Genomic DNA, 16,549 nt, shown 5'->3' with positions numbered 1-16,549 from the left:
CCCGCTGTGCTATCGCTCCAGCCCCTTAAAACTGTAAGTATAGCATTTGTCTAAATTTTGAGTTGTTCTAGCAAATTATCGATCGATTATTGACCAAATTATAGATTTGGATGGTCAGTGGCCCCAAATGTGTAGCCAGAGGTGCAGGTAATAGTGGAAACCCCCAACATGGTGGTTGAGATCCACCCTTTGAACCCAGTCATTGCCCCCCCTTGTGTGAGTGGTTGCTCATGGATGAAATTCCCCTCTGGAAAGTGCTCTCCGAAGGAAACACAATCTCACCAAAATTGATAGTATCTGCATCTGTGCCTGACTTGTGCCACGATAGGAATTTCTGGGACCTCTGTAATTTGGGCAACGCTGGAAGGTCGTCCCACGGAGTCAGCGTGTTCCTGGGAATGTTGAGGCCTCTGCTAAATAAATCTTTTAGTTCAACTTCTTCCTCTACCTCAATCTGGTTTGCATCATTCTCTTTCTTTCAGGTGTTGATTATAATATCTCCCCCCACCACCCAACCTCCTAATCCACCTCTCAGAATCTTCCTTGGGGAACTCCCCCGGGTACACACCTTACCCCGTCTTGTATTTTTTTTTTGGCGGGGGTGGGGTGGGGTTGGTGTTTAAGGACGCACCCAGGGGTGTCAGGGCTTAGTCCTGGCTCTGTGCTCAGGGATTTCTAGCAGGGGACCGGAGGTCGACCCCGGGTGGGCAAAGCGCAAACACCTTACCCCCTGTACTATGTCTTTCCTGTCCCTTCTTTGCATAGCAATAATCAGCCTATGAAATAACTCATTTACTTCATGCATTGGACTTATTGACTACTTAGGAAAGATCATTTCCACCCCCACCCCCTATTCCAGCACCGAGGGCAGGCCCTGCCCAATCCAAGCAGACAAATTCTTGCAGAGACGAACAGGGTCTCCGCGACAGTCTCCCAGGATCCCCTAACAATGCTGACTTAGGAAGTTCAAAACGAAACGCGGCCCCGAGTCCCGGCCCTCGGAGCCCGCCTCCAGGTCCGGCCGAGGCGGGGCGGGGCGGCGCGGAGAAGCGGCGGGCGCGATGCTGCCACCCGCGGTCCGCCTGGTGCCGCTGGGCCGGGCGCCGTACGCCGAGCTGCTGGCGCTGCAGGAGCGCTGGCTGCGGCGGCTGCAGGCCGGGCCGGGCGCCGGGGCCCCGTCGGGCACGGAGGCGGGCGCGCTGCTAGTGTGTGAACCCGCGGGGCCCGTGTACACGGCCGGGCTGCGGGGCGGTCTGACGGCCGAGGAGGTGGCGCGGCTTCGGGCTCTGGGCGCCGAGGTGCGTGCCACGGGCCGCGGCGGCCTGGCCACCTTCCACGGCCCCGGTCAGCTCCTCTGCCACCCGGTGCTTGACCTCCGGCGCCTCGGCCTGCGCCTGCGCACCCACGTGGCGGCGCTGGAGGCATGCGCCGTGCGCCTGTGCGAGCTGCAGGGCCTGCCCGGCGCCCGCGCGCGGCCCCCGCCCTACACCGGCGTCTGGCTCGGGGAGCGCAAGATCTGCGCGATCGGTGAGCGCCGTGGCTGACGGGGCGGGGCCTGAGGGGGCGGGGCCTACGGGCAGGGCCGGCCTGGGTAGGGCCTGATGGGACGCGGCCCGCTGGAGAGGACCTGATTGGGCGGGGCCTCATGGGGCGGGGCCTCATGGGGCGGGGTCTCCAGGCAGGGTCGGCCTGGGCGGGCTTGATGGGAAGCGGCCCGTCGAAGTAGGGCCTGATGGGGCGGGGCCTATGTGCAGGGCTGGCCTGGGCGGGGCCTGATATAGGATGCGGCCTGCCGGAGCCGGGCCTGCGGGGCGGGGCCTGATGGGGGCGGGGTCTTCTAGGGGCGAGACCTGTGCCTCAGAGCTACCTGCAATCTTTATATGTTTTAAAAACTTCGCTGAGTCAAATGGAAGCTCAATTTCTAATTTTTTGAGAATCGTCCATATTGTTTTCCAAAAGGGCTGAACCAGTCGGCATTCCCACCAGCAGTGAAGAAGAGTCCCTTTCTCCCCGCATCCATGCCAACACCGGTTGCTTTTGTTTTTTGGGATGTGGGCCAGTCTCTGTGGTGTGAGATGATATCTCATGGTTGTTTTGATCTGCATTTCCCTGATGATTAGTGATGTGGAACATTTTCTCATGTGCCTCTGAGCCATTCAGATTTCTTCTTTAGGAAAGTTTCTGTTCATTTCATCACCCCATTTTTTTTTTTGCTTTTTGGGTCACACCCAGCGATGCTCAGGGGTTACTCCTGGCTTTGCACTCAGGAATTGCTCCTGGCAGTGCTTGGGGGACCATATGGGATGCCGGGGATCGAACCCAGGTTGGCTGCGTGCAAGGCAAACGCCCTACCCGCTGTGCTATCTCTCCTGCCCCAATCACCCCATTTTTTGATCGGGTTGGCAGTTTTCTTCTTGTGGAGTTCAACCAGTGCATTGTATATCCTTGTTATCAACCCTTTATCGGATGGGTACTGCATAAATATCCTTTCCCATTCTGTAGATTGTCTTTGTATTTTGGTCACTGTTTCTCTTGAGGTGCAGAAGCTTCTTAGTTTGAGATAGTCCCATTTACAGCAATACCACTCCTGGGAATATATCCCGGAGAGGCAAAACGGTATAGTAGAGATGGCATATGTATTTCTATGTTCATTGCAGCACTATTTACAATAGCCAGAATCTGGAAAAAACCAGAGTGCCCCAAAACAGATGACTGGTTAAAGAAACTCTGGTACATCTACACAACGGAATACTATGTAGCCGTCAGAAAACATGAAGTCATGAAATTTGCATATAAAGGGACCAACATGGAAAGTATCATGTTGAGTGAAATGAGTCAGAAAGAAAGAGACAGACATAGAAAGATTGCACTCATATGTGGAATATAATGTAACTGAGAAGTACAAGTTGGCACGATGCAACTTCTGGCAGATATCTCTCTGGACTTAGTTACTAAAATACTAAAATACAGAAACCCAAAGCCGAGAGGCCGCTAAGTGTGGTCACTCGACCTCATACCTCTTCATCCTCAGCAATGGAAAACAAATTATCTAATGCTTCCTTTTCAGCAGGTCTGACTTTAGGGGAGAGACTCTCCAAACAATAATAGTGAGTTTTGTTGTAATATTGTATGCAATCAAAGTGAAAGTAAAGTGAAATTTATTAGTTACACATGCGGGGGGGGGCTGAGGGTGGGGGGGCTAGGAGCATGGGGGGGCTAGGGGTGTGGGGGTGCGGGGTGGAACTATACTGGGATTCTTGGTGGTGGAATATGTGCACTGGTGAAGGGATGGGTATTCGAGCATTGTATAACTGAGATTTAAACCTGAAAACTTTGTAACTTTCCACATGGTGACTCAATAAAAAATTTTTTTAAAAAAATTTTTAAAAAATTAAAAAAATAAAACTTCTTCGCTGAGCCAGAAGGACCCTCAAAGGTCGTCGTGTCCAACAGTTTTCCTCAAGAGAAGTCAATTACCAGTATTTTTTCCTTTAGATCATAATGATGAAACATTAACAGGAATTTAGTAATTTTCTTAGACATTTTTACAAGAGTAGTTAACATATATGGCTGTGAAATTAGAAGGGGAGTGGGTACTGTGTCTGACCCGAATTCAGTCTATAGTACCACCTGGCTAAGCATCGCAGGCTTTAGAGTCCACGGTATGCTGGGAGCGGCCTGTCCTTAATTTTTAAAAAATAGAATATAACTAATAGAATTGCACGTTACTGGACGTTTCCAGGATTCCATTATGAGTGCATTTGCTGTGAGCTATAGGCTGCCTCTGTTTTGTCTCTCCTCTCCCCGTCTGGACGAGCCCTTGGGTGTCCAAACCACTGGATCTAATCTATCAAGTTCTGCTGAGTCAAGGAGGAGGATCATGACTCCTGGGGAGGGAGGTTGTCTATTCTTTTATTTGTTTGTTTGGGGTGTTGGACCACTTTCAGCACTTCCTCCAGGCTCTGTACTACTCCAGACTCTGGGCAGTCCCTGGGGAACCAATGAGTTCCGTGCAAAGAATGTGCCACTTAGGACTGTATTTATTCAGAGACCCTTTGGTTGTCTTACAGGAGTCCGCTGTGGAAGGCACATCACATCCCATGGCCTGGCTCTGAACTGTTCCACCGACCTCATATGGTTTGAGCATATTGTGCCCTGTGGCCTGGTGGGCACTGGTGTCACCTCCCTGAGTCAGGAGCTCCAAAAGCAATTCACTGTGGACGACGTCATGCCACGATTCGTTGAGGCCTTTCGAGAGACCTACAAGTGCAGGCTCATCTCAGAAGACTCCCCCAGCTAAAGAACTGGTCATCTTCCCATCTCCTCCTTCACTCACCCTGGAGTATGGAGGCAGTTTTGATCTCTGAACCTTTGTCTCCATCAGTATTCTGCTTTCTCTCTACCTTCCCCAGCCTGATTTGATGTTTCAGATCTACATCAAAGCTCTATAAAGACAAGGCATTTGTTGATTCACTTATAAGGACAAGGATGCTAGTGATCCATCATCACAGCTTCGAGAAACTGGGATGTCATTTCTCAACTATTTATTATTTCTTCAATGTGGATGTCAATTCTCAAATATTACTTCTCCAGTTTGGTATTTAATTGGATAAGTCTGGGCATATGTTCCTTGATTTTGTAGGAACATGGCAGCCCAATTATAGCTGATCTAATGAAGTGATTTTTCTTTCAAGAGCTCTGCCTTTTTTTTTTGTGGGGGGGCATACCTGGTGATGCTCAGAGTTACTCCTAGCTCTGCATTCAGGAATCACTCCTCATGGTGCTCAGGGGACCATATGGGATGCCAGGGGTTGAACCCAACTCAACTGCATGCAAGGCAAATGCCCTACCCACTGTAATATCTCTCTGACTCCTCATTCTCAAGATATCTGGATGCTCTCTGCTATAAAAGGAAAGATCTTTATAAAGGGGAAAAAAGGAGAGGCAAAAATCAGATCCTGTCTTCCTGGTTGAAATTCCCAAGCCAGGTAGCTCTTTTTCATGAGGTAACCTGAGCTAGTCCCAAGACTGGGGGAAAAAGATAAAATTTTCTCACATTGCACAAGTGCCAAAGATAAGAAATAGTTTTATTAAGGATGTGAAATCTCTACGTTTGTAATGGTGTGTATTTGTTCTCTGTTGCTGGATAACAAATCATCCTAAAATAATGACTTCAACAATAAAAAGGTATCTTGTCTAGTTTCTGTGGTTGGAAAATGGGGAGAATTTGAGCTTCATGTTTCTGGCTCCCAGTCCTCTGAGATGCAAGGAGAATGTAGCTGAAGCAGCTGTCATGGAAGATATGGTGACTGAGACCGAAGGATCATCATCCTAGAGGATTCAGTGCCTGTGTTGTCATTGACAGGAGGCCTTGGTCGCTCCCCATGTGAACTGCTCTGTAGAATTGTTTGAAATGGTGTAAGTTTTTTGGTTTGGGGCCCCAACTTGATGGGGTGCAGGGACTACTTCTGGCTTGCTGCTCTGGGCTCTCTCCCCTGATAGTAGCATGATAGCAGCAGGGTTTAAACCCAGGATTCTAGAATGCAAAGCCTTAGCTCTAGCCCTTTGATTGCCTTCCCAGCCCTGCTGAATTGTTCTTGTGATCTGCAACTGGATATCTGAGAGGGAGAATCCCCAGTGTCTCTTATGACCCAAACTTGCACATTGCACAAATGCTCCCAGTAGCTGAGCCCTCCAGAGCTGAGAGGAGGGGGGAGTGAAGGAGGAGCAACTGTGCTAGGGTGGATCATTCATTCACACCCACTGGCAACTCAAGGCAGAAAGAGCCTCAAATGAGAAATTGGGTAACCTGGTTCCAGCTCTGGCTTTGTGTTCAAATCATTTGTCCTCTATGGGGCTTTGGTTTGCTCTGGTACAGTATTGTCCAGTGGAAATATAAGCCATATTGTAGTTTTTTTCCTAGCAGCCATATTTAAGTAGGACATTTCAGTAGCATTTGACCTAATAAACCCCAAATTTGTCACTATAAAAGTGTTTTACAGAGGTCAGAGAGCACATGGGTGAAGGTGCTTGCTTTGGATGTAACCTATCCAGTTCAGTCCTGGAGCACTGCCATTATTGGCTCCTGAGCACAAAGCCAGGAGGATTTTCTGAGTACTGCACTGTAGGATTACATAGCTTCAGGTAGTTTAGGTTTATTGGGTTACTCCCGTCACAGTGCTCCCATTCCTCTGTGTTTATTTGTAGCTTCTTTCTTAGTGTTCTGTTGACTTGTAAATAATGTCTTTCTCTTCTCCTTGAGTCCTTTGCATAGCTTATTCAGAGCAAGTCCTTTTTCTATGGACAAAGAAAGACATTTATTAATATGCCTTTGCAATTTGGATTTAATTGGCTTTGAATATTATTAATTCCCAGGCATCTGCTTTCTTGACTGTAGCCTTGGTTGCCCTCAGTTTCTAGCCCTCTAAAAGGCAGGGTCCCAACGGGGGACGAGACGGACCCAGGGCAAGCGGTAAGTTATGTGCTACCCTGGCATCGAGATGGGCCTGGCCTCATTCTTAACTATAAGTTAAGAGTCTGATCATGGACAAGTGCTGTCATGATCTTAAAGTAATGAGGAGACTAGGACCCTGCTAGGGATAGGAAAGACTAATCTGGCCTGAGCACTGTAGTCTGAGATTGAGATGGCCCCAGGAGAGCAATTCTAAAAGCTTAATGCATCTCTTGCTATGCCCATACAAAACGATTAATATTATGAATGCTTATATGTTTGTTGGACAAGAAGAGGAGAAACACAACCATGGGATTTCATCATTGATGGGTCCTGCTGAAAGAGTATCTGTCCTAGAGAATAGGTGTTCTGCTATTGTTATTGAACCTTTTAAGCTTGAATTGTTACATTGTAGATTCCAGGCTCTGGCCCGGCCTCCTCTTTGGGATGTAGATTTCAGGTGCTGCCTAGTTTGTAATTGACAATGTAGATTTCATGTGGCAGCCCAGCCCAGTCTTTGGTATGTAAATCCGAGTGCTTTTCAGCCCAAGGAAGGCTTTGGTTTTGGGTTTTGGTTTTGTATCTTCTTTCCGGAGGCCTAGATTACTGGCCTGCAGATACAAGAGAATAATGTTGCCTCAATGTTCTTCCTGTAAGATCTTTTGGTGCCTTTGGTGACGTCAATGTATTGCGCCATGAGCAAAGAGGGGTTCCGAGAGAGAGAGAGACATGGGGAAGGGGAGCCGAGAGAAATAAGTACATCCAGAGAGAAGCTGGAGCTGGGAGTGTGGGAGATGGAAGTTTAAAGGTTGAATAAATAGTAACAAATCAGTAACCGGCTGGGTCCTTGTTCTTCCTTCGCCTTTACCGAACGTGGGTGGTGAGATTGAACCTTAGTTTTTTACACTCAGATACTCTGTGTATTTTGCAATTCAAGCACTCCTCATTTGGGCTATGCAAGTTTTTGTTAAGTTTGGTTTGTAGCACATGGTTACCATATCAGAGACTATTGGATGCAAAGTTCAATTTGAGCTCCCCTGTTTTGTGGCCTCACTAGTTTCTAGGAAGAAAGGTGAAGTCTTCCACATCTGAAGGGTGGAAGTCATCTGAAGGGTGACTTTTTCACACTGCAAATATGTCATATCAGTTACTCAAGTTGAAAGTGACTTTAGTGGTATCTCCCCTCTCCTTCATAGCAGATAGCTAAAATTATGAAACTTGCTCAATCCTGCACAGTAAATTAATGACAAAGCCAAGATGGTTCCACAGTCTAGGCCCTTTCTCACACTCTTCCTTCGGTCTTTTTCTGTTCTGCACAGGCTTAGCACTCTCAGGACAATATGCCTGATGTGCCACATTCATACAGTTATGGTTACTTGTCTGCTCAGGAGCCACAACTGACGGTGCGCCAGTGACCAGTATGTAGTAGTTCGGGATTGAAACAGGTCTCTTGGCAGCAGCTACATGCTAGGCAAATGCCTTAACCTTTGTACTATCTCTTTGGTCCACCTACCCTCTTCTAATTGGTACAATATGCTTGTTTAATCAGGATTCTAATATTTGCAAGAATAGAAACCCAGACTTAAAATTGGAATCACTTTGGTTTACATCACTGTGTGTGTTTTAGCACTTTGCACTTTCCTTTCAGAGGAAGTTGTCACACCATGCCCATGATCATCTATTTGGCCTCATCCACGCATTATGTCTCTTCTGCTCTTCCCTCTGGCAACCTCAGTCCATGCAGCTTCAAGGGTTGTTTTCTCCTGTGCCCTTATTTATTTCCCTTATTTGAGTGTGACCATCCAGTATTTGTCTTTCTCTTTCTACTTACTTTGCTTAGCATGACATCCTCAAACTGCAGCTGTGCTGTTGCAAAAGGCATGCGTAGTTCCGTTGTGTATCTGTACCCCACGTTCTTTATCTTCCCATCTTTCACTGAGCACTTGGGTTATTTCCACATCTTGGCTGTTGTAAGCAGTGTGCCCTGAGCAGAGCAGAACACATATTCTTTCAAATCCTTTCAACAGCGCTAGCTGCTCCCGTATCTTCCTCGTCTGCGGACACTGACAAGGAACCAGTTCTGCCAGAGCTGCGGTGGGACCCAGGGGGCTTGCTTCATGGTGAAACATCTCTGCAAACTCACACAAAAATCAGATTTTAAAGCTTTTTTTTAAAATTGAATCACCTTGAGATACAGGGTTGCAAAGTTTCTCAGGATTGGGTTTCAGTCACAATGTTTCAACAACCCTCCTTTCACCAGTGTACATTTCCCACCACCAATGTCTCCAGTTTTGCTCCCATCAGCCCTCCCCTGCCATCAGCCTGCCTTATGGCATGTATCTCCCTCTCTCATTTTTCTTTATAGGCACTGTGGTTTGCAATATTGTTCCTGAAAGGGGATCATGCATATCGCTTTACTTCCTTTCAGCACTCAGTTCTTGTCCAGAGTGATCATTTCCAACTATCATTGTTATAGTGGTCCCTTCCCTATCCTAACTGCACTTCCCCTCCTCCTTGGTGGGTTAGTCCCCCTGGTCATTGGAAAATCATATTTTTGCATCTAAATCTGCTTTTTAAACCAAATTGCAATTACTCTATGTACTACCATAGTATTTTATATGCCAAAAAACAGTAACAAGAAGTCTCACAATGGAGACGTTACTGGTGCCCGCTCGAGCAAATCGATGAACAACGGGATGACAGTGGCTGTGACAGATGATAGTAACTGTAAAGTTAAAACAGCAACAGGTATATCTGTACTTTCTTTTTTTTTCCATGTACTTAATGACCAAGACTGGATTCCAGCCCCAGCCCATGGCCTATCTCTAATTCCAGTTCTAAGAAGGAAGAAGGAAGCAGAGACAGAGTGATTATATCACATGAAGAATTCCTGTAGCTTAATCTTGGTCCTCTTGACTTTTCCCTGACAGATTGAGGATGGAATCCAACCCTCTTATGAAAGGCAGACGCTCTAACTGAGCCACACTCAGCAAACCTTGGTCCTCCTATTGATGGATTTCAACAGCCAGTGTGAAGTGTGCATCCTGGCTCTGTTCCTGGACTTCCAGATATGGAGCTGCTTCTTCTATTTTTTTGTGGTTTTTTTTCCCTTTTGTGTGTGTATGTGGGAGGGGGGGAACAGGAGACATACCCAGTAATGCTCAGGGGTTACTCTTAGTTCTGTGCTCAGGAATCACTCCTGGCAGGTTCGGGAACCATATGGGATGTCAGGGATTGAAACCGTGTCAGGTGCTTACAAGGCAAGCACCTGACTTGCTGGACTATTGCTCCTGCCATTTTCTTTTATTTTCTTTTTTGTAGGGATGAGAGGAAGGGTGGCCTACACCCACTAGAGCTCAGGGGTGACTTCTGGCTCTTTGCTCTGAGAAAATTACATGAAAAGTTATATGTGGGGCTGAGGAGTCAAACCAGGGTGGGCTACTTCAACTGTATGCAAGGCAAGTGCATTTCCTCCTATACTATCTCCCTGGCAGCCTTTTCTTCTTGCTTCATTCTGCCCCCCAGAACATTCTTCCTCATCCTAAACTGAAATCTGCCCCCAAAGATTTGAAATCAGTTCTCAACTGCACTTTTGGAACACCTCCTTTTGAAGGCTCTCCCCAGCCATGCCCTGTCACCCACCCTGGCCAGGGACTATATAGTGCATCACCCACACCAGGGTCTCCCATAGAGAAGGTGCCGAGACATGGTATGCTCAGTTGACAAGTGGAATCTGACCATGAATTCAGTATTCCTCAACTCTGAATTTTCTTGTCCATTTACAGAACACAACTTGATTCATCTTAAATCTTGTTATTAACAAATCTGGGGGTTGGGGCTGGAGAGATAGGACAGTGGGTGAGGTGTTTGCTTAGCATGCAACCTACTTTGGTTCAATCCTCAGCATCCCATGTGGTCCCCAGATCCCTGTCAGGAGAGATCCCCATGAGCACAGAGTCAGGAGTAAGCCCTGAACACCACCAAGTATGATCCAAACCAAGCAAACAAACAAAAAAAGACAGAAGAAAAATCTGGGGATGGGTCTCAGGTATGGATGGATCTAGGAGAGAGCCTCTAAGGGTGAGGTAAAGTCCTGGGAAGAAAGGTGTTCCTGGAGAAGGGAATAGTTTGGGGATAGGACTGAAGGTAGCAGAGAATCTGTGAGCATCCAACTGGATGTTGGGGCTGGGATGGGTGGTCCTGCTGGGCCCCAGGAAGTGTTGACATCTGCAAGATTCATTGCTATTCCATACAACTCAGTTCCTCCTCCTCATGTACTTTCCCGAGTCTCCTACCCACCCCAGCCTGTGAGGGCTTGCAAACATGTTAATCTTCACAGCAAACAATAAACCCACAAGGCTGAATGGCTGACCCTGTGCCCTGGGGAGAGGAAAATGACTCAGATGCACATTTGCCCTCATTCACCTGGTGAGATGGAGGCCAGTCTGGGGTTTGAACCCCAGTTCCTCTCAGGAGAGCCCTCTCCGCTCACCTCACACATCAGCTGCAGGATGAAAAGAAACAGTGGGTAAAGGGGGCTTCTGAGACTCTGAAAAGCAAACCCCCCTGTTGGACTGAGGCAGGCTGATGCTGGACAGACTCTCAGAGGACAGAGCCGGCAGGAGCCCTAGAGATCAGGAGCCTCCCCCGTCTAGGCTGAGCGGAGCAAGCCCAGAGAGGACCCAGGAGTCAAGTGATCAGGGTCAGTATCGGAGTCAGCCAGTCTCTCTTACCCCGTAAACACATCAGAGAGAAGCTGCAGTGCTACCCTCAGGAGAAGGGTCCAGAGGCTGGAGTGATAGTACAGTGGATAGGACACTTGCCTTGCTCACATTGACCCAGGTTTGATCCCTGGCATCCCATGTGGTCCACCAAGCCCACCAGGAGTAATTCCTGAGTGTAGAGCCAGGAGTAACCCCTGAGTACCACCAGGTGTGCCCTCAACCCCCAGAAGAAAAAAAAAGAAAGAAAGAAAGGTTGAGGAAGAAGGGGACAAGGGGAAAGAGTGAATTTCTGGGTTATTGGATTTCAGACTTGGGCATTGACAGGATAGCGTAGCCCACCTAGATGTTTCCTCTGATTGCAACAGTTTCTGTTTGTTTTTCTGTTTGTGGCTGGGTGGCAGTGCTCAGGGCTTACTCCTGACTCTGTGCTCAGGAGGCATTCCTGGCGATGCTTGGGGGACATATGTGGTACTGGGGGTTGAACTGGGGTCAGCAGTGTGGCCTACTTACTGTAGTGTCTTTCCAGCCCCTGGTTGGCATTCTGACGAGGAAGGTCCCAGACCTAATGGGCCTGGCCTATTCCACACTCCCAGCAAGGAACTGCCAATCCTGTGAGAGCCTGTCCCCAAGCCCCAGCACCCCAGGGCTTCTCTTGATGCCATAGAACTCTCTGCCCAGAGGTGTGGCTCCATGCATACCGCACACTTGTTCCCTAATTCTCACTGACAGGGCATCTCTGGGTTTCCTCCCTCCTCTTTGATCAAATCAGAGCAGTTTTCCAGAAGCCATCGTATTAGACACTGATTTTTAGCCCAAACAACCATTCTCACCGCTTCTGATAACAGCATCCAAATTTCTTTAGGAAATTGTATCCCACTCTTCACCAACTTCATGATTACATGGTGGAGCAGGCAGGAAGCCACCACCAGGTCTTTTCCCTTTGATTCTGTGCCTGGCGTAGCAATGAGCAGTGGGCCTGTTTGAACCCAACCCTTCTGTTAGCAGGGCCGCCGGCACAAAATGCTCTTTCTGCTGGTTATACTGACAGGATGGTCCATGGACACGACAATGCAGGAAGCCCTCTTATTGTTACAAAGGAACAATTATGACATGGAATGGGATGTGCTGGGTCCGAGAGATAGTCCTAGTGGGTAGTTGCCTTGCATGCAGCTAACTGGAGTACAATCCTCAGCACTACCTATGGTATCAGGGTCCTGAGCACTGCCAGAAGTGACCCCTGAGCACAGGCAAGGGAGGCTCAAAATCCAAATAAGAATGGATAGAACTTGCTATGTTCAAGGAATTGTCCGGGGTTGTGAGTGAACTGGTCTCTGCATAAGCCGAGTCCCAAGGGAGCATCTGGCAGTCTCATGCCTGAAGCTTGAGAAGTTTCAATTGGAAAAGACAGGAAGTGACCAGAGAGGCAAGGAATCATGATGGACCCAGGGTCCATTATCTCCAGACTCTAATGGCAGAGGGAAAGGGAGTGTTGACATCAATGCTGAGATCGGGAGAACTCTGAGATAGGGCTCACAGATAAGGAACCACGTCAAGCTTCAAGGGAGGCACACAGCAAGAACAGTTAACAGCAAGACAAAAAATAAATGTTTGCCCACTCCAGATGAAATCCTGGAGACCAAGAGCCTACATGAGCAAGGACCAGGCATGCGGGTTCCAGAACTAAATCTCTAAGCCACATGGTAGAAGCGGAGCTGGCCAGTCCCACCCCAGCTCCACAGCTGCTCTTGAAGCGGGATGTCATGCCCACAACCCACCCCTGGGCACCATCTTAGCGCACCAACAGCCTGGCCCAGAAACTCCCAGTTTAATCCCAAAATGATCAGTGTCCTACAGAGATGTCTCTGGAACCCAACCATTTACAATCTTAGAATTCCAGAAGCTTGAGGTTGCTTTTGCGGCTGTGCGACCTCTCATGATACGCAAAATGAGTAATGGAAAATAAATGATCTAGCATCTGCCCCTAGCAGGCAGGTTCAAATGGTGGTGGGAAATTTCAAGCAAAATATAATGCCCCAAAGTAGAAAGTATCAGAGAAATTGTCTGCCATAGAGGCAGGGTGAGACTTGGATGTGGGTGGATAATGGGGTGGTGGAAAATGTGCACTGGTGGAGGGATGGGTGTTCAATCACTGTATGGCTGAATCTCAAACATGCAAGTTTTGTAACTGTATCTCACGGTGATTCAATAAAAAATAAAAAGAAAAATTAAAAAGAAATGTTAACTATATAAGACGATTCATGCTTTCTGTGTGAGGTCCTGGGTTTGAGCCCCAACAAATGACATTAGGTGTTATTGAAAAAACAGGCAGGAACAGTTTTTATGGCTTGAAAAACCAGCAGGTATTGCAGGTATTGCATGCGACCAGCCTGGGCTCAGTCCTTAGCACCCCATGTGGTCCTCTGAACCTGCTAGGAGTGATCCCCAAGTATAAAACCAGGAACAAGTCCTGAGCACTGATGGGTGTGGCCCCTGAACAAAACAAAACCCAAAAAAAGAAAAAGATGGAAAAAGAAGGCAGGGCAGGTGGAAAAGAAAAGGGAGAGGTGAGGCTTTGTAAATAAGGTCTTCCCAAGAAGCTGGCATTTTGGAACTGCTGAGATGACTCCGTGGTGAAGCACAGGCCCCCTTTGCATGTAGCCCTGGGCAAGTTCTCTGGCACCACCAGGGCATTTGAGCAGAGATTTGAAAGGCAGATCTGTCTGTGGGTCTCTCATTGCACCGTCCCTGCTTTCATTCGCTATCCTCTCTGTTCCAAGTCAATGCGTTGTCATCATTTCCGAGAATGAAAATGTCCCTTGAAAGTATTTCTCAGACCCTGGTCTCCCCCAGACAGGATGTGTCTCATCTAACCTTCCTTGTCTCATCTAACCTTACAGGAGTTGCTATCAATTCAGTACCTGCCTCATGCTGGGCCCAGTGCTGGGCACTCCACATAGTTGACCCAGCTTGCAAGGCATGATGGGAGGAGTTAAGTCGGCTTCCCAATGGCACCTTGGACCACAGGGTTTCTGCTCTAGCCTCACTCCAGAGACGGAAAAATGGAAGACAGTAAAGTTTAATTTCTTTTTCTTTTTTTTTGGGGGGGGGTGCACCCTGTTGTGCTCAGGGCTTACTCCTGGCTCTGTAGGGGGTCACATAGTGCTCTGGGGATGATCACATGTGCTACTGAAGATTGAACCCAGGTTGGCCTCATGCATGGCAAGCACCCTATTCACTGTGCTTTCACTATGGCCCCTAAATAATTTAGTTTCTAAGTTTCAAATTTAAGATTTTTTGTTTTGGGGTTTTTTTGGGGGGATTCTTTTGGGAGGTTGGTCTTTTGGGTTTTTTTTTGTGGGTGTTTTTTGGCTTTTGGCTTCTGGCCACACCCAGCATGCTCAGGGTTACCCCTGATTCTGCACTCAGGAATTACTCCTGGCAGACTCAGGGGACCATGGGAGATGCCGGAGATCGAACCCAGGTCAGCCATATGCAAGTCAAATGCCTTATCAGCTATATTATCACACTGGCCCCTCAAACTTAAGTTACAAAAGAACTGAAAAGGGGAACACATTTTTGCATATACTTTACGTCTCCCATGGACACCAGAACCCAAGGGTAGGAAATAATGTGAGGCAGCTATTTGTCATAATACGAGAAGACCCTAACGGCCAGATACGCTGCTGCTGCAGAAGTGAGCTCCTTGTCAGAAAGGGCAAGCAGGAAGACCCAGACAATCTCAGGCCAAAAAAGAATGATAGGTGCCAAATGGGTAGGGCTTTTACCTTGCATGTGGCCACTGGGGATCAATTTCTGGCATCCCATATGGTCCTCTGAGCACCACCTAGAGTGACCCTAAGCATTGCCAGGTGTGGTCCCCTCAACCCCCCAAAAAAAACTAAAAAAAAAAAGAATAACCGGGAATTCTGAGAAACTGTATTTGACTAGCTAACTCGAAGGACCTTCTAGCGTAGTTTCTGTTCCCAAAATGACTCTAGAACTCTAGAATCTAATACTGCATTAGGATAGAGAAAACATTGTTTTGAAAGAGTTCACAATGTGATAGATGAGTAAGCAAAGAGCTCCTTTCTGATGGCTGGTAGAGCACATGTGAGGCTGGGGGCCAGATATACGGTGATGCCCACCCCGGCCAGGGCTGTTTCCTCGGGCTGAGTTCAAGAACTGCCATTTGGGTGGGGCGGGTTGGGGAGGGAGGGAGAGACGTGCTTATTTCTGGGCTCCCTTCCAAATCTCCTGAATCAAAGCCTCTGGAGTGGAACCCCCAAGTCTACGTTACTAAACAGGCTCCCAGGTGATTCTGGGGGCGTCTGACATCAGAGACTCTTCAGTTGCTTTAGATGCTGAGTTTACACCAGCAATCACAGAAGGAAGTCACATGATTTGTAAAACTTAGTGATTCTGCACAGCATTGGCCCCAGCATGGAGTGTGTGTGTGTGTGTGTGTGTGTGTGTGTGTGTGTGTGATGTAATACAGTCCCAGAATCTGTGATTGCAGGTTTGTGCCTCAAAAGTTCTGTTTGTGCCTCAAAAAGAAGGTCTTCCTGACACCCAAGGACAGTAGATACAAAGGCCAGGAATATTGCTCCATAGTTGGCAGCCTGCCTCATGAGCTGGGGAAGAAGGCAGCTGGAATACAGAAGGATCATTAAGTCAATTATGGTTGGAGGAATCGGTAGGGATGGGAGATGTGTGCTGAAAAGGACCAAACATGATAACCTCTCAGTATCTATATTGCAAACCATAATGCCTAAAAGTGGAGAGTGTATGGAGGAAATTGTCAGCCATGGAGGAAGGGGGAGGGTTAGAAAGGGGGAGGCTATTCTGAGGGCATTGGTGGTGGAGAATGTACCCTGGGGGAGGGATGGGTGTTTGATCATTGTATAGATTGAAACTCAAACATGAAAACTTGTAACTGTATCTCATGGTGATTCAATTAAAAAAGAGAGAGATCTTTGTTTGCAAGGGAGCAAGAATTGGACTTGGTTTGTTTTTAATTACTCCAAGGCTGAGGTGGATAAAGAGGGCTCTGAACACCCCACGGAGCCCAGAGGGGCTGTTCTCCACTAGAGCCCACTCCCCTGGCCTCCAGGCCCTCATTCTCCACCTGTCCCGGTGCTCCTTTCCTCTGCCTCCTGCAGTGCCAACAACCAGAAAGTTCCTGGGGTATCTGAGACAGGAGCAGAGAGACGTGGTTAGACAATGCCCCGTCCGGGCACACCCCTTCCCCTCCACTGAGGGTCTCTTGAGATTTGGAGGGAGGTGGCCTGGATTCGGGTTAAGGACTCAGAATCCGTGAGGACTGTGGATGGATGGGCAAGCCCCTTCCCTAAAGTGGGTCCATGCGCTCCTCTTG

At 48.0% G+C, this 16,549-nt stretch overlaps 1 protein-coding gene across 1 annotated transcript; it reads left to right on the top strand.

Moving 5' to 3' along the window:
• Positions 1-1,029: 1,029 nt before the first annotated feature.
• On the top strand, positions 1,030-5,108 carry LOC129399974 (putative lipoyltransferase 2, mitochondrial). The gene is made up of 2 exons (XM_055121878.1): positions 1,030-1,527; positions 4,071-5,108. The coding sequence occupies exons 1-2, from the start codon at positions 1,062-1,064 to the stop codon at positions 4,298-4,300; spliced, it is 696 nt and encodes a 231-aa protein (XP_054977853.1). The 5' UTR covers positions 1,030-1,061; the 3' UTR covers positions 4,301-5,108.
• Positions 5,109-16,549: the final 11,441 nt, after the last annotated feature.

The sequence above is a fragment of the Sorex araneus genome, chromosome X, assembly GCF_027595985.1.
Source record: "Sorex araneus isolate mSorAra2 chromosome X, mSorAra2.pri, whole genome shotgun sequence".
Lineage (NCBI taxonomy): Eukaryota > Metazoa > Chordata > Mammalia > Eulipotyphla > Soricidae > Sorex > Sorex araneus.
This window is presented reverse-complemented; position numbering and strand designations above follow the sequence as displayed.